This window comes from Ammospiza nelsoni, chromosome 25 (assembly GCF_027579445.1).
Source record: "Ammospiza nelsoni isolate bAmmNel1 chromosome 25, bAmmNel1.pri, whole genome shotgun sequence".
Lineage (NCBI taxonomy): Eukaryota > Metazoa > Chordata > Aves > Passeriformes > Passerellidae > Ammospiza > Ammospiza nelsoni.
Window position 1 is genome coordinate 6,290,723 of NC_080657.1, and position 17,458 is coordinate 6,308,180.

Genomic DNA, 17,458 nt, shown 5'->3' on the forward strand with positions numbered 1-17,458 from the left:
CCCTGAGATCCGAGCCCTTTGTGTCTGGCGCATATTCGGGGTCATTCACAGCACAATGAGGGAGCTTTCAGTGAAATGTGACTTTCTGGCCCTGCCCTGGAGTCTGCTCTTCATCAGGGCTTGTTTTCATAGCAGCAGAGCTGTGACCTTTGGGGACCCTGGGGGAGTGGGAACGGGGCCGTTGTTCGGGGTCGGGGAGATGCCAGAGCCGGGTCCTGGCCCCCAGTGACGGCTCATGGGACACGGGGATGTGACAGGAGCAGTTCCCTGGCTGCAGGACAGTCCTGGGCACAGCCAGCTCCTCCCTGGGCACACGGAAACCTTCCCACTCCTTGTCCAGAAGTGATGCATCCCCCCAGGGCAGCCCCATCCCGCCGCCTCCAGCAGCTCCGCCGTGATCCCGGGTTTAATTTCCCTAATGAGGCAGCGCTGAGCTGGGGAAGGAACCCCTGCCAAGAGCTGGCAGCTGGGCAGTTGGGATTGCAGGGATGGGAGCTGCTGGCCCTCGGCTGGAGCTGGCTAATAAATGGCATCCTGGTGCCACCAGGGCAGGGGGTGACAGAGCCAGGGCCAGCAGCGCTCTGGGATTTCCTCCCTGCCCCAAGGAATTCTCTGCCTGGCCGTTTTGGACTGAGCACCTGCAAAGGGTTGCTGGGGGCACCTGGAATGCTGAGAGCCTGTCCCTTGTCCCAGCCACCAAGGGGGACTGACCCGGCTGGGGACATGGCTGGTGTGACATCCCCATGGGATCCATGCCCTGGGAAAGGTTTTCTCTCTGGAGAAGCCGTTCCATCCCCTCCCTGCTACCATCCCAGGGATCAGGGGCTGCAGGATGGATCTGGCACATCCAAGGGTCCCTCCAGCCGTGGTCTGACCCCATGGAGCTCCCTGGGGCAGGGATAAAGTCTGGAGGAAGTTTCTCTTTCGGGACAAACCCAGGCAGCTGAGGCTTGGCTTAGGGGCTGGAGTGGACTGGGAATGGGGGCTGGGATGGATTGGGAATGGGGCCTGTGATGGATTGGGAATGGAGCTGAGATGGACGGGGAGGGGGACCTGTGATGGATGGGGAGGCAGCCCCAGGTCGGGAGGTGGGAGCTGCTGTCCTGAGTGATTTGTGGTTTCCTGGGCTGGCAAACTCTGCCTTCCCTCCCTTCTATTCCAGTCAGACAGGGGGATCAGCCCCTCATTCCAGGGGGAGTAGCCTCAGAAGCAGCCCCTTGTTCCTGGGGGAGCAGCTCCTCTTCCCAGGGGAGCAGCCTCAGGAGCAGCCCCTCATTTCTGGGGGGGATCAGTCCCTCATTCCCTGGGGGAGCAGCCCCTCATTCCCAGGGGAACAGCCCCAGGAGCAGCCCCTCATTCCTGGGGAGGGGGAGCCAGGCACAGCCCGGGGCATGCAGAGCATTAACGATCCCAGCAGCACTAAATCCAAATAAACTCCGACTGCTCCCAAGATTTATGGCACGAGCCTGACCTCAAACCGTCAGGGCTGCAGCTGGGAATGGAGTGGGGAGGGGGCTTCTTTGGGAGCAACATCCCAGTGTCCCAAATGTCCCCCTGTGCACCAGGAACACCTGGAGATTGTTCCCAAGTCTTCAGGCCTTTGTGGAGCTTGGCTGGGGCTGTGCAGCAGGTGGGGCGCCCCAGGTCTGGTCCTGCCTGTGGGGCTGCTGTGGGGTTTGTGCTGTCCTGGATGGGGCTTGTTCACGTTTAGGGTAAGGTGGATGGATGGATGGATGGATGGATGGATGGATGGATGATGGATGGATGATGGATGGATGGATGGATGGATGGATGGATGGATGGATGGATGGGGGATGGATGGATGGATGGATGGATGGATGGATGGATGGATGGATGATGGACAGATGGGAGCTGCTGAGCCAAGCTGGGATTTCCGTCCCCATTTCCTGCTCCAAGCCCAGAGCCAGGAGTCTGGAATGGCCTCATCTGGTTCCAATTTCAGGAGGAACGAAGGGAGCGGGGCCATGTGGCTCCCATCAGGGAGAGGCTTTGCAGGTCACGTAGGGAGAATCCCACCCTCGGGAACGGGGATGGGCTGGGGAGTGCCAGGCTCTCCTCGTTTCTTGGGCAGCCTTGATACTTTTGGTGTAAAAATATCAAAAGGCAAATGAGAGTGATTCCCAATATTTCTTCCTGCACCCCTCAATCCTTGGCACTTTTCCTTGCTTTCCCATCTGTTCTGGTGACCTGTCTCATATTTTTGGGCTGTGCAATTCCCAAATCCCTGAGGGTTTGTTCTGCTGGATCACAAATTCCAGTGAGCTGCTGGTGAGGAGCTGTTGGCATCCAGGATGGCACAGCTGGGGGGCAAAGGCCGAATATTCCCAGAGGTTTGGGAAGCATGTGGGGTGTTGAGGACCAGCAGGATGCATCCAGTGGCTTCTGGGGACAGCTGGAACAGATCCAGCCAGACACAGCTCAGACACTTAAAAGCTCAACTCCCCCTGCCCTTCCCGAGCTGCTGGATTCTCCCTCCTGGTGGGAGAAAGGATGTGGGGACAAAACATGAGTCAGGTCCCAAATTCCTCTGCCTGACTGTTCAAGCTCCAAGCTGCAGTGAAAACAAAGAAACCCCGAGGTGTTTTCGGGAGGTAAAATGCTCCGGGAGAGACAGAGACCCTTCAAGGCCTTGATTTGAAACTGAAGCTCGAACCTGGCTCGTTACATCTTGAAACATCCGATGCGATCTCGCAGATCAAAGCCGCCTTGTTTGCCTTGTAATGAGGTGTCAAAGCGTTTCCTTGCAACGCCGACAGGAGACACTTTGATCTGCAAAACAAGATGTTTAAGAGCGCTACTCGCGAGGGCTCCCCGTGTTTTCGCAGCTCTGGGAGGCAGGGGAATATTTGAAGTCTGGTGTTGTTTCCTCTGGAGGCTTCCCAAGCTGTGGCAGCTGATGAGGTGTTGCTGTCACACCGGAGCCAGGACTCACAGGGAAATCATCGAGCCTGAACAGCAGCCAGATGGAGAACCAAGCCAAGCATTTTTCTTACAGCTTCCAAAAGAAACTGCTGGGTTTTCCCCAAAAAAAGGAGTTTTTGTCCATGGGAAATGCTGGAGTTGGTGTGAGCTCACTCTGAGTTGTTTTGGGGGAAAATGCTACGATTCTGGGTGGTTCAGCTGGAGGCTGTTTGTGCTGCTGCTGCCTTGTTCTGGCTTTCCCCATGCTTTGTCCCATGAGGGGTGGCTGGGGTGTCACTGGGTGGGGCTGGAGCCGCTCACGAGTCCCTTTGGTCACAGGCTCAGCGCTGGCGCAATGAGAACTTCGAGCGGCCCGTGGACCTGGAGGGCTCCGGGGACGACGACCCCTTTGGGGAGGATGAGCTGGATGACATCTACTCCGGCTCTGGCTCGGGGTGTGAGTACTGGGAATGGTCCCTGGGTGGTTGGGTGGTTCCTGGGGTTCCTGGGAAGGGTTCTTGGCCAGCTTGGTCCCCGGATGGTTGGGGAGTTCCTGGGAAGGAACTGGCTGGGGGAATGAGGAACTCCTGGTGAGGGTCCTTGGCCAGCTGTGGAATTGGGGAGTTCATGGGAAGGTCCTTGGCCAGCTGTGGGGTTGGGGAGTTTCTGAGAAGGGCCCTTGTCTAGCTGTGAGAATGAGGAGTTCCTGGTGAGGGTCCTTGGCCGGCTGTGGGGTTTGGGGAGTTCCTGGGAAGGTCCTTGGCCAGCTGTGGGGTTGGGAAGCTCTGGAGAGGGGTGTCTGGCTGACTGTGAGGTTGGAAGGCTGGAGAGGGGGTGTGAGGGAGGGAATTGCCCTTTATCCATCACTGGAGTTGTCCTCTAAGACAAAAGTAATGTGAGCTGTTTCAAAAGTTGGACTCCAGTGCCTCCATGTCCCAGTTTGGCCTCTGGCCCTACTGGGCAGGACCGACCCCTCGCAGATCCCAAAAAAGGCTTTGGCCACCACATGGGCACAGCCCTTGGTTTCTGCCGAGCCCGGAACCATCCATGCTGTCGGATTTTGGGGGTGATGCCAGGGAAATGCATCAGCAGCAGCTTCACTCCTCCCTCTTGTCCCCATTTCAGATTTCGAGCCAGAGCCGGGGCTGGACACGGCCGTGAGCCTGACCACGGATACGTTGGTGACACTGCCCACCACAGCGGCCGTGCTGCCCATCACTGCTGCCCAGCCCATGGCAACGCCCCTGGAGCCGTCCCCCACACCCCAGGACACCACCCCCGGGCAGGCCACCAGTGCCTTCCTCATCCCCAGGACCACAGAAGCACCGGTGGTGCCCAGCTGGAAAACCACAACTGCCACCAGCACCACGGCCAGCGAGCCCCCAACCACCACGGCCACCACCACCACGACCACCATGGCCACCACCACGACCACCACCACCACCACCACGGAGGCCACCACGACCACAAGCAGCACCACCGTGGCCACGGCCAAGCCCACCACCATCCGGAGGTTCCTGCCCCCCTTGGCCACCAAGGCGGCCACCACACGGACCCCCACCACCCTGGAGACCCCCACCACGCCTGTCCCCGAGACCAGCACGCCGACAGAGGTGGCCACGTCACGCCCTGTCCCCACCAGCACGGCCAGGCCCAGGGCCCTGCCAAAGCCCAGCACCTCGAGGACTGCAGAGCTCCCCGAGAAAAGCACGGCCTTGCCGCCCACGGCCACCACGCTGCCGCCCACTGAGGCCCCCCAGGTAGGAGGCCAGAGCCCTTCTCACCTGCTCGGGGCTCCTGGGCTCCCTGGAAGCCAAGTGGTGGCCATGGGAGGCCTTTGGTGCCCGTCCATCCTTGGCACTTGCTCTGAGGGAGGTGAACGCAGGCTGGGCTCTTCCAGAGTTGGAAGGATGTGAAGGGGGAGCTCAGTCCGGGCAGAGATTCAGGCTCCTGGGGCACCCAGGATGTGCCACCCCTCCCGGTGACCCCGCACTGCCTCCTTCAGAGCGGCTTCCCCAGGCAGGAGGGCAGCGGTGCCGCATCCCAGGGGACACAGCTACTGTCCTCAGGGTTCGGTGTCATGTCCCAGCTCCCGCCCCTCGCCGGGAGTCCCAAACTCTCCTCAATTACCGCTTGATGGTGCATTTCCAGCCCATCGGGTGTCCTGAGCAAGAATTTCAGCTCCATCTCGCATTCAGAGCCCCTCAGGGGCCCTTTGCAGCCGCTTTGACTGAAAGGTGGAGTGATTTGTCTAAACTACTCTCTCTTTTCCGCCTGCAAATGCGTGCTCGGAGCGCTCGGGGCTCCCGCTGACCTTCAATTAATCCCTGTCACGAACGCGGCCGCTCGCTCGTGGGAAGCGCTGAGCCGTGCGCTGGCCCCGGGGCAGCGGGACATGGAGAGGGCTCCCACCCCCGCCCGAGACAGCTCCCGGCCCATCCCGAATCCTGGCTCATCCCGAACCCTGCTCTGTGACCGAGGCAGGCGGGACGGAGCCGTTCGCCCCAGCAGGGAGGGGTCCGGGAGAGGTTTGGCTCAGGGATGCTCTGCGGACACCGAGGGACATGGGAAAGGTCCGGGGATTTGGTCCCGAGGGGATGTGCAGGAGGATCCCAGCGAATGGATCGGGGGTGGCATGGAGGGGGTGGCATGGATCATATTCCCAGGCAACCCTTGAGGCCGGGACCCCCTCCTTGCCAAGGGAATTGGGAAGGGACGGGAGGGAGCTGGGCTGGGTGACAGCCCTGTGACCTGGGTGACAGCACAGCTCTGTGGCCTGGGTGACAGGGGCCCATCCTCCTGCTCCTGCCCTGTGCAGCAGGAAGGGGGAAGGGACCCGTGAAGCTCATCCAGCAGCATCCAATCCTTCCTCTTGCCGTGCTGGTGTGGCATGGAGGTTGTGTCACCTCCTGTTAGGAGTGAGTCACCTTCCAGCAGTGACATCCAACCTGTGCTGTGGGGAGAGACCCCAGCGCAGGGTCTGGGGTGGGATACTGGGGAGAAATCCTTCCCTGTAAGGGTGCAGGGTCTGGAATGGGATCTCTTTAGGAGAAACTACAGGGAACAGGTCCTGGGATCTGGACAGAGAATGGCCTGGCTCAGCCATGGTGGCCTCAGTCCTTTGGTGACCACAACGTGGGGTTGTGTTGTTGCTGCGGTATAACTTCAGTGACACAGGGAAGGGACACACCAAGGTCATCCCCATGTCCCCCATGCTGTCCTCAATCTGGTGATGTCCTCCTTGTGGACACCCTTTGGTCCTTGTCCCCTGCTCCATCTTGTCCTTTCTCCCAGATGGAGCCAGGGGAGGTGACAACAGCCCCCGACAAGGAGCCGGAGGTGCCGGCCAGCAGCGGCCCCAGCGGGGACTTCGAGATCCGGGAGGAGGAGGAGACGACTCGTCCTGACCTCGGGAATGAGGTGGTGGCTGTGGTGACACCACCAGCAGGGCCAGGGCCTGGCAGGAACGTGGAGACGGGGCTGTTGGACAACACGATAGACTCGGGCAACTCGGCTGCTCAGCTGCCCCAGAAAAACATCCTGGAGAGGAAAGAGGTGTTGATAGGTGAGATATGGGACCGGGGGTTTGGAGGTGACACTGAGGACCAGAGGGGTGGCATTGATGGCCGGGAGGGGTCACTGATGGCTGGGGATGACCCTGAGAGGCAGGGGGATGGCACTGATGGTCAGAGAGGTGGACTGGCAGGCAGAGGGGTGGCACTGATGGATGAGGGAGTTGCACTGACAGCTGTGGGTGGCACTGATGGCTGTGGGTGGCACTGATGGCCGCAGGTGGCACTGATGGCCACAGGTGGCACTGACAGTGGTGGGTGGCACTGACAGTGGTGGTGGCACTGATAGCCGTGGGTGGCACTGACGGCTGTGGGTGGCACTGTCAGCTGTGGGTGGCACTGACAGTGGTGGGTTGCACTGATGGCCATGGGTGGCACTGACAGTGATGGGTGGCACTGACAGCTGTGGGTGGCACTGATGGATAGAGGCAGTGGCACTGAGAGCCATGGGTGGCACTGACAGCCATGGGTGGCACTGATGGATGGAGGGGGTGGCACTGACAGCCATGGGTGGCACTGATGGATGGAGGGGGTGGCACTGACAGCCATGTCCCTGTGCATTGTTGCAGCGGTGATCGTGGGTGGCGTGGTGGGCGCCCTTTTCGCCGCCTTCCTGGTGATGCTGCTCATCTACCGCATGAAGAAGAAGGACGAGGGCAGCTACACCCTGGAGGAGCCCAAGCAGGCCAACGTCACCTACCAGAAGCCTGACAAGCAGGAGGAGTTCTACGCGTAGACGGAGAGCCCGGAGTGCCTCACGCTTCCTCCCTCCCTCCCTCCCTCCCCGCTCCAAACCCTCCTCCTCCTCCCTCCATCCAGTCTCTCTCTCCTCTCCCTCCTCTCTCTCTTTTTTTGGGATCAGACTGTGAATTTTTAAAAGCAAAACCCACAGCGGCTGAAGGAGGAAACGCGTCCTTGGCATGGGGGGCACGGGGTGCCCGGAGCAGCGCTGCGGTCACACCGAGCGCTGCCAAGGTGACACCGAGCACCGCTGTGGTCACATGGAGTGTGCCCAAGTCACATCAAGCAGTGCCCATGTCACATCAAGCAGTGCTGCCATCACACTGAGCACCCCAAGATGACGCTGAGCACTGCTGAGGTGACACCAAGCAGTGCCACGGTCACACAGAGTGCGTCCAGGTCATGTCAAGCAGTGCCAAGGTGACACCAAGCAGTGCCACGGACACACTGAGCAGCGCTGAGGTGACACTGAGCACCCCAAGGTGACAACGAGCACTGCTGAGGTGACACTGAGCAGCGCTGCGGTCACACGGAGTATGCCCAAGTCACACCGAGCGTGCCCAGTCACATCAAGCAGTCAGTGCTGCCATCACACCAAGCAGCACCAAGGTGACACCAAGCCCTGCCATGGTCATACCGAGGGCGCCATGGTCACACCAAGCAGTGCCATGGTCACACCAAGCAGCACTGAGGTGACACCAAGCACTGCCATGGTCACACCAAGCAGTGCCATGGTCACACCAAGCTCCACCAAGGTCACACCAAGCAGCACTGAGGTGACACTGAGCGCACCCGGCTCACACCGAGCAGTGCCAAGGTCACAGCAAGCACCCTGAGGTGACACCAAGCACTGCCTGGGTCACAGTGAGCACCCTGAGGTGACACTGAGCAGCACTGTGGTGGCACTGAGCAGTGCCAAGGTCACCCTGAGCAGCACCGTGGTCACACCGAGCACCCTGAGGTGACACCGAGCACCGCTGGCCTTTCTGCTGGCGGGAGGGACGGGACATGGAGCCGATGCCAAGGAGCCGATGCCAGGGCAGCCGTGCCCGGGAGTGCCCTGGAGAGCACGGGATGGGCTGCCCACGGTGCCTGGAGCTCAAATGGACTTTTCCCAACGCCACCACCACCACGAACTCTGGGATTCAGACCCCTCCTGACAGCCCTGGGGCGCAGGGGGTTTGCTTTGGATTTATTGCCCTTATTTTTCCGTCCATAAAGGAAGGAGATTTCCTTCCCTCTGTCTCATCTTTATTTTTTGGTTTTCCTTTGGAATGGGGTTGGTTGCTCTGCAGGAATCTCCTTCTGCTGGAAGAGAGAACGTGACTCTCCAACGCTCCTGGAACCTTGGGAAAAGCACAAGGGGCTGGAATACCTGGGATTTGCTCCTGGAGTGGGGAAAAAAGGAAATAAATACAAACGCTGGGAATTATCCCTTGGATCAACATTCTGGAGAGCTTGTGGAGCTGCACGGGGGCATTCCAGGCTGCTGCCATCCAACCACCTCTGGAATCTCTTGGATCCACATCTGGCTGAGGGGTTTGGCCAGGAAGGGACTTGTCTTGGGCTGGGTTTTCACTGTGACCACTAAAGCTCGGCTTTGCTGGACATTCCCTGGGGAGGAGCTGGGACTGGAGAAGCTGAATCCTGTGCCTGGCTCTTCCAGAGGGGATAACAGAGCTCTGCAGGGCGTGGGATGCAGCCTAAGGGAGGAAATCCAAGCAGGGACCATCGCTGTCCCATCAGGGTCCCACCGAGGTGAGGAAGGGGAGGCAGAACCACAGCTGAGCCCCAGGGCTGGTTGGATCATTGCAAAGATCCCAAAATCGATGGAAACACCCAGGATTGATGGTTTCCCTTTGTTTTTTGCATCCCCAGGATTGATGGTTTTCCTTCACTGGTGTTTAAATCCCTGCACAACCCACAGGGATGGAGAGAACCCAACCCTGGCAACCCCAGGTGTCCCCTGCGAGGCTGCCCAGGGTACAGATTAATTAATTAAGATATTTCAATTAAGCTGTTTCAATGAGGTGGCTCTTAATTAGCTGGAGCCCTGTTTGTGGGGTTTTGCTGTCACAATGGTCATGATCTTGATGGGCTCCCATGGAAACTTTTGATTTGCTCTTGGAAAAATTTAAATGGGAAAATCTGGGGGAAAATCATTACTTTGTGAATTAACAGAGCCAGGGACACTTTGGCCCCTGAGGGGATTGGGGGATTTAGGGTTTCATGGCCCTGGACAGAAGAGCTTCGTTGTGGAAGGGATTTGAGGCCAGAAGAATATTTTGAATATATATATAAATACATATCTCCATTCCTGTACACCCACAGTAACACAGGTGTGGAAGGAAACGAAATCCCTGGAATTTCTCAGTGCACTAGGATGCTTGGGTGGGATTTGGAGTTGGGAAGTTGGGAGCTCTGGGCTGCTTTTCCCTGGGATATAACCCGAAATGATGACCTGGCTTTACTTCAGGATAGGGAACAGAGACCCACATGTGGGTCAGCTCCAAATCCTCATTTTTGAGCTGTCAGCCTCAAAATCCTCATGGTTTGGTTTCTTGGAGCTTGGAGAAGGCCCTGTTGCATATTTGGAGTGGTGGTCCTGGGAGTGACCATTTCCGTGTCCATCCCAGAGGGAGGATGAGGATGAGGATAAGGATGAAGGATGAGGATGCTTCAAAGGAGGGAGCACACTCAGAAGGAGCCTGGTGCCAACCCAGAGCCACTCTGTGCTGCTCCAAAGGGAGTTTGGACTCCTGGATTTGATGATTTGGAGGATTTTTCCCTGTTGGGATCACACAAAGGGGAGTGGCACAAGTCAAGGTCATCAAGGTCACCCAAAATCCCCATCTTTTGGGAAACCTGGATTTAATCTTTGGAGCTTGCTTAAAAAAAATAAAAATCCCTCCCAGCTTAATCTTTTTAATGCTGCTTTTCAGAGCTGCTTCCTTAATCTTCTTCATTCCATTTTTCCCTCCTATTTAATAGTCTGAAGTTCCATAATACAATTTTTTTACTCACTCAAGCTTAACCTCGTCCCTCTCAGCTGGTGTTATGTTGTAATCCCGGCACTTAAATCCATCACAGCTTCGGGAGTGAGGGAAGCCAGAGGTGGGAGGGTGAGAGGAACCTGGGCAGGGCTTCTGCAGTAATTAAAATATGAGATAAACACAATAAAAAAAGGTGAAGGCAACTAAACTGCTAATCAGAAGTGATGAAATAATTCATTATCTCCTGCTCCCACACTTTTGCTCTCCACCAGGAGAGGGATGTGAGCTCCAGGAGAATTTTTTGTTTTGGAGCCAAATTTTGTGGTTGTGTAGTGATGTCACAGCCTCTTGGGTCACCTCAGCTCCATGGGGGCTGTTGCAGCCGATGTTTGAAGGGAACAAAAAAAGTCTTGTTCTGGAGGATGTGACCCTGTGCCTCCCTCCAAGGAGCTGGGATGGAGCTGAGTATGGGCAGGACTTTTTGGGGAAGTCCATCTCCTTCAAAAATCCTGGATAAAGCCATTTCTCCATGAGCAGAGACACAGGGATGGGTAAAAACCCAACCTGAGGGTCGGTGCCTGGTGCAGGTGGAGGCAGCTGCTCCCTCCTGCAGGCACTCCTGCTCCAGGGCTTTCCAGGGATTCCTGCTGGGAACACGGATGGGGGAGAGGAGAGGTGGTTTCACACAGGAGCTTCCAGCTTCCCCCAGAGCCAATTTTTGGGAAAATTAACTTCAGTGGGAGCAGAAGCATCTCCAGCATCTTCCTTTCCCAAAGCTGAGTCTGGCACCATCCCCTCTGCCCAAATTCCCATCCCTCACCCTGATCCCAGCCAGGAGCAGCTGGAGCAGTGCCCAGATGCGCTGGTCCTTCCAGTTGTGCTCCCTGAGGGATTTTCCATGGCTTTTCCATTTCTTTTCCGCCCATTCCTGCGTGTGTGCGATGTGCTGGAGCCGCAGGGAGAACCTTGACTGTTCCAGCTGGATCATTTTAGGAGTTTCTGGAGTTGCAGGGTGGTGTGGGCTGCTCTGGCAGCTGTGCCAGCCTTGGGGCTCTCCCTGCTGGAACTGCAGCAGGAAATAATGGAGAAAATCCAGCAGAACAGCCAGGAACTCCTAGGCCATTATCCAAAGGGAAGGGAAGAGCACAGAGCCCAAACCAGGGCTGGAATGGGGAGTTTGGGAAGGACAGGACATGGGAGGGGCCCAGCAGCAGCAGGACCCGGCTCTGGTTGGGTTTTGCAGGGTGGGAGTTGTCCCTTTACTCCAAAAATCTCTCTGATCTTGGATCTTTCCATAAAAAGCACCAGGTGCCTGTGTTGGGATGGAGCTGTCCCTTAGCTCCAAAACCTCTCTGATTTTGGACCTTTCCATAACGAGCCGTGCTGGGGGACCCAGCTGCAGGGAAGGGGATGGGACAGGGATGGCTCAGGCTGGGTGACTGCCAGGATGGGCTGGTTTGCCTCAAATTCCCCCTCTCCATCCCCAATTCCCCAACAATCCCTGTCTGGGAGTTCCTTTGCTCATCTCCAGCTCCAGCATTTCGAGCTCCCTGTGCTGTGAATCCCCAGCTCAGATCCTTCCACAGGAACAAACCCACCAGCCAAGAACTGGAATGGATTTTTTAATTCCCTTTTCCTCCCATAACCCCCCTTGTCATGATCTTTTCCATGCTCCAAGGTTTTCTGCCAGGGTCTGAAGTAACTCTGAGCTTTCAATCCAGACAAGTTTGGTGGGAATGAGCTCCTTGGGATCCCAGGAGTGGGGCTGGGCTGTCTGTGTGTGTATATAATGTGTGTATGTAATTAATGTATATGTAGAGATGTATAGATGGGCATGGGGCCAGGGGGCTCTGCTCCTGAGGGGGAAAAGGAGGAGGAAAAAGAGGAAAATAAGGAGGAAAAAGAGGAAAGGGAAGAGGAAAAAGAGGAAAAGGAGGAGGATTTGTCCTCCAGCACCACATACTGGGCTTTGTAGCCCTTGGCCCCTGTCCCAAGGAATGTGGGATTCAGCCTCATTCCCTGTCCCAAGGGATGCAGGAGTCCCTGCCCAAGGGATGTGGGATTTCCTGTCCCAAGGATTTTGGGACTCAGCCTTGGCCCTGCTCCCAAGGGATGTGGGATTTCTTCTCCCAAGGAATGTGGCATTCAGCCTCGACTCCTGTCCTAAAGAATTCAGGATTCCCGCTATTTCCCTGTCCCAAGGGATTCAGGATTTAGCCCTGGCCCCATTTCCAAGGGATGTGGGATTCCCTGTCCTAAAGGGTGTGGGATTCCCATCATTCCCTGTCCCAAGGGATGTGGGATTCAGCCTCATTCCTTGTCCCAAGAGATGTGGGATTCCACCTCTCCACTTCCTGCTGCTCCTCCCTCCCCTTCACATCCCAGTCCCGATCCCGATCCCAATCCTGAACCCGGTCCTGATCCCAATCCCAGTCCCAATCCCAGTTGCAATCCCAATCCCAGTTGCAATCCTAATCCCAGTCCCAGTCGCAATCCCGATCCCGATCCCAGTCCCAATTCCGATCCCGATCCCAATCCCGGTCCCGATCCCAATCCCGATCCCAGTCCCAATTCTGATCCCAATCCCAGTCCCGATCCCAATCCCGATCCCAGTCCCAATCCCAATCCTGATCCCAATCCCAATACCAGTCCCAATCCCGATCCCAGTCCCAGTCGCAATCCCGATCCCAATCCCAATCCCGATCCCAATCCCGATCCCAGTCCCAATCCCAATCCCGATCCCAATCCCAATCCCGATCCTGATCCCAATCCCAGTTGCAATCCCAATCCCAGTCCCAATCTCGATCCCAATCCCAATCCCAATCCCAATCCCAATCCCAGTCCCAATCCCAATCCCGATCCCAGTCCCAATCCCAATCCCGATCCCAATTCCGATCCCAATCCCGATCCCAGTCCCAATCCCAATCCCGATCCCAATTCCGATCCCAATCCCGATCCCAATCCCAGTCCTGATCCCGATCCCAGTCCTGGTCTCGGTGGGTTGGGATCTCCCAGGTGGGATCAGGAGCCTTTTGCCGCTGCAGGGCCGGAGCAGATCCGGGCTGGGATCCCGGGGTGGATCCAAATCCCCGCAGGCTCCGGAGCCTCCCCCTTCTCTTAGAGGAGCCCCAGAGGGTCTGCAGATCCCAACTTTTATTTCTGTGTTTATTTCCCCCATTCTTTTGATTTTTGGGTAAAAATCCCCTGATTTTTCACACTCCAGCACTTCTCCCAAGACCTCCAGGGCTCCAGGGGTTTTTCCTGCAGGAATTGCCCCTGTTCAGGGTCCCCCCTGGCTGAAGTCACCCCAGCCCAGCTGACAATCAAACAAGATTTCCGAAAAACAGGAATCCATTGCAGTTTGATAGAAAAACTTTTTAAATTCCCCCCCGTCTCTCTCACCACCACATCTCCAGGATAAACCATCACCCACTGCTCCTCCTGTAAATAAACATCCAACCTTCTTGTATAAATTAAAAATAAAATAATTGTAAAAAAAAGACAAAAAAATTCCATTGATAAACATCCCAAAAATAAAATTTAAAAAAAATCTCCCTTTCCAGAAGATTGAAGTAATTCCAACTTTTATTTTGGAGCTGATTTCCAATCCCCATAGGAGAACAAAACAAAGATCTGGAAAACTACAAATGTTGGAGCTTTCAATGAATCCGGGAGGGAAAAAAAATGCATGTAAATATTTTTAATAGGAGACATATCTTAAACAGAACTTTTTTTTGTATGTACATAACTCTCCTAGAGTTTAGTACTGAAATGGCTTCATAGTGTCTGTTACAAAAAGGAAAGGAAAAGAAAATGTTTGTTAATTGTTTTTGTTCTTACTCAATGGCCAAAACTTTAAAAATAATGACAAAAAAAAAAAAAAGACTCTAAAAATAATCTTTGCCAATGGATCTAGCACTGTAATGGTACTGTCTATTTTTTTTAATTATTTCTGTGCTGTGCCCATTTATAAAATGAGGAAAAGATAAAAAATAAAGTCATTTAAACATTGTCTGCCCAGGGCTTGGCCTGAGTTCTTGGTGCTGCTCCGGGAGTGGAGGGAGAAGGTTCTGCCTGGTCCTGGGCCCATCAGGGTGGGGTTAATGAATGGTTTCCATGGCAACTGCAGTGATGCTGAGGAACCTGGAACATTCCAGCACAGCCATGGATGACCCCAATGTAGTGCTGGATGATCCCAGTACAGCTCTGGGCCATCCCACCAGAGCCCTTGATGATCCCAGCACAGCCTGGAAATGCTCCCCTGGAGAGGCCTGAAGGGGCTCCAGGCAGAGCTCAGAGCCCTTGCAGGGCCTGAAGGGGCTCCAGGAGAGCTGCAGAGGGACTGGGGACAAGGATGGAGGGACAGGAGGCAGGGAATGGCTGCCAGTGCCAGAGGGCAGGGCTGGATGGGATCTTGGCAATTGGGAATTATTACAGCGACTTGAGTGGGTCGCTGCTGGTGAGAGAGAGATGGTGAATCTTGTATCTTGATTAGAAGGCTTGATTTATTAATATATGATATAATACATTATAGTTATACTAAAAAGAATATAGAGAGAGGTTTTTGCAGAGCAGCTAGCTAAGCTAAGAATAGATAGAAAAGAACCCACAACAAAGCTGTGGCCAAGGACTCAGTCCCCTGGCTTGAACTGATGATTGGCCCTTAATTATAAACATAGAAAATGAGCTAATCAAGGTGTTCTTGTTGCATTCCCCAGCAGCTGATAATAATTGTTTACCTTCTCTTCGGGGGCCTCTGGCCTCCCGAAGACGCAGAAATCTGAAAGAAAGGATTTCTGTGGAGAAATGTCTGCGACAGGGAATTGTTCCCTGGCAGGGTGGGCAGGGGCTGGGCTGGAATTGCCAGAGCAGCTGTGGCTGCCCCTGGAGCCCTGGCAGTGCCCAAGGCCAGGCTGGGCATTGGGGCTGGCAGCACCTGGCACAGTGGCAGGTGTCCCTGCCATGGCAGGGGTGGCACTGGGTGGGGTTTAAGGTCCCTTGCATTCCAAACCATTCCACGATTCTGTGATTCCTGGAATTTTTGGGAAGGCCTCATGACAGAGGTAGGGGACACCCCCTTCTCTCACAGCCTGGGGATCTCTCCAGGTCTGATCCAAACTCAGCTGGCAGCAGGAGCTGCTGGGTGATCCTTGCATCCCACCCCAGAAATCCTCTTGGGTTGCTCTTGGCCTTCCTAAGGGCACCCTGGATGTCTGTTTCCAGCTCCTGCCAGGTCAGACCTCCTGGCTCCATCCCTGGAGCAGCAGGCAGGGTTTGGGTGTCCCCACACCACCCTTGGAGCCATCCCCAGCACCAGTGCCATAGCCCAGGAGGCTCCCAAAAATATTCCCCCAGCCCCAGTGATGTGATGGCTGGAAATCCAGGGAACATCCTTCTCTTTGGGCTTGGAGGATGGGTTTCTATGATCCTGCTTCCTGAAATCCAGGGAACATCCTTCTCTTTGGGCTTGGAGGATGGGTTTCTATGATCCTGCTTCCTGAAATCCAGGGAACATCCTTCTCTTTGGGCTTGGAGGATGGGTTTCTATGACCCTGCTTCCTGAAATCCAGGGAATATCCTTCTCTTTGGGCTTGGGGAATGGGTTTCTATGACCCTGCTTCCCTCAGGAACCTCTGCTCCAAGTCCTTCACCCCCTGAGGGGTTCAGCAGCTCTCAGGATATCCCAGCCCTCAGCCTCCAGCAGGACAAATCTCCTGGGAGCAGCTCAGGACCCACCTGGATGGCCACAGCACCAAAGCCCCAAATCCCTCCATTTTCAGCCCATTTTCCAGAGCGGGGCAGTTCCATCAGCAGTCCCTGCCTGCAGCAGCAGCTCAGCATTCCCGGTGGGAAGGGCCCTAATCCCGGCCTCCAGCCCCAATAATGACCCCACTGTGCTCTGCTCCTGCATTTGGCAGAGCAGAAATGAGCAACTGCCTGCCCGAGGTGTTGGAATTCAGGCTGAAGTCTGGAAACAGCCTCTGATTATATCCCAATCCCCATTTTTTATTTATTTTCCACCCCAACGGCTCTTACAGGAATTTTCCATTCCCGCGGTGCCGTTGCAGACCCCAGGATTTACCAGGACAGTCCCAAATGTGGTTTATTTGGGATTTTTCTTTGCACCCTGTGAATCAGCCTCTATAAATCTCTGTGATGTGAGCCAAGCACACAAAAATAACACCAGGACTGGGATTTCACCTGGAAAATGAATGGCCCAAAGGCACCGAGCCCGTGGCGGCTGACAGGGATTTCAGGGAACAGCCACACCTGAGTGGCCAGGTGACCACCTTGGAGACACACAGCTGGGAAGGTCCTCAGGTGCTGTGGAGGGTCCTCAGTGGGGAGCTTTTCTGGATACCCCAAATGAAGAGGGTTTATCCCATGCCCCAACCTGCTGCTCCCAAGCCTCATCCCAGAAGCTCCTGCCTCACTCCGTGGACACACTGAGTCCCCTCCTGCCGCCCTGCAAAATCCAAATCCCATTTCAGAACCCTCTGCATTCCTGGACATAAACAACCCCTCCCCATCCTCATCCCCACCTCTTCCCCACCCTCCTCGGCTCCAAAAATCCTCCTCCCCGCGCCTCCTCCACGTGTTTCTTCCCACCTTTTTTAGCTCCTGGCCCCTTTCCCTGCTTTCCAAGGACAGGAAGCCCTGGAGGACAAAGAGCACTGAAATCCCAGTGGGAATGGCCGGATGCAGCTCCTTGTCCTGCCCGGGGGGAGCGATGATATCTGGGCATTAGGAGGAGTTTGGGACCATTGTTCAGGATTGAGGCAAGGAGCAGAATTCCAGCATTTCCTGAGCCCCGGTGGTTATTCCAGCAGCTGAGCCAAGTTCCTGGTTCAAATAACAGATTCCCGGGTATTTACCTGCTCCAGGACAATTGCAGCAGGAATGCACCTTTGGGAATTTTGTCCCTCCTATTCCCACCTATTTTCTGCCCTCCAATTGTTTTCCCTGAGGCTGAATCCATCCCTGTGCGGGGACAGGACAGCTCGGCCTGTGTCCCACATCCCCAGGACGGAGAATTCCCTAAGGGAGCATTTCCCACTATAGAAACTCTCAGTGTTTATCCAGGACTGCTGGAGCCCTGACATTCGGAGCCTGGATTTGCATTCCGTGAGGAATTGTGCCCGCTGACGAATCTGTGTTCCATCTAACGAGGAAAGAAGCCAATTAAAAATAATGGGGAGCCTGAGCTGCTGCCTGGAACAAAACAATGAT

The 17,458-nt window shown here is 55.5% G+C and overlaps 2 protein-coding genes across 2 annotated transcripts in view; both read left to right on the plus strand.

The window, feature by feature from the left end:
* SDC3 (syndecan 3) overlaps positions 1-14,042 on the plus strand; it is a 48,643-nt gene extending 34,601 nt beyond the window's left edge. The window contains exons 2-5 of the mRNA XM_059488626.1: positions 3,262-3,379; positions 4,048-4,682; positions 6,217-6,487; positions 7,064-14,042. Of these exons, the coding sequence (XP_059344609.1) occupies positions 3,262-3,379; positions 4,048-4,682; positions 6,217-6,487; positions 7,064-7,230 (1,191 nt within the window). The 3' untranslated portion in view covers positions 7,231-14,042. The remainder of the gene's footprint in view (positions 1-3,261; positions 3,380-4,047; positions 4,683-6,216; positions 6,488-7,063) is intronic.
* LOC132083694 (tetra-peptide repeat homeobox protein 1-like) lies at positions 7,883-14,042 on the plus strand. Its single transcript, XM_059488516.1, has 4 exons — positions 7,883-8,011; positions 12,204-12,266; positions 12,507-12,537; positions 12,572-14,042. Exons 1-4 carry the CDS (start codon positions 7,883-7,885, stop codon positions 13,423-13,425), a joined length of 1,077 nt encoding a protein of 358 aa, XP_059344499.1. The 3' UTR covers positions 13,426-14,042.
* Positions 14,043-17,458: the final 3,416 nt, after the last annotated feature.

What these genes read in the sequence shown, in the direction of transcription:
- LOC132083694 (XM_059488516.1), top strand. Translation starts at nt 7,883, where the DNA reads ATGGTCACACCAAGCAGTGCCATGGTCACACCAAGCAGCACTGAGGTG. An exon ending in TCACACCAAGCAGCACTGAG is followed by an intron (nt 8,012 to 12,203) that starts GTGACACTGAGC and finishes TGGGCTTTGTAG; the next exon opens with CCCTTGGCCCCTGTCCCAAG. An exon ending in CCTGTCCCAAGGGATGCAGG is followed by an intron (nt 12,267 to 12,506) that starts AGTCCCTGCCCA and finishes GGGATTCCCATC; the next exon opens with ATTCCCTGTCCCAAGGGATG.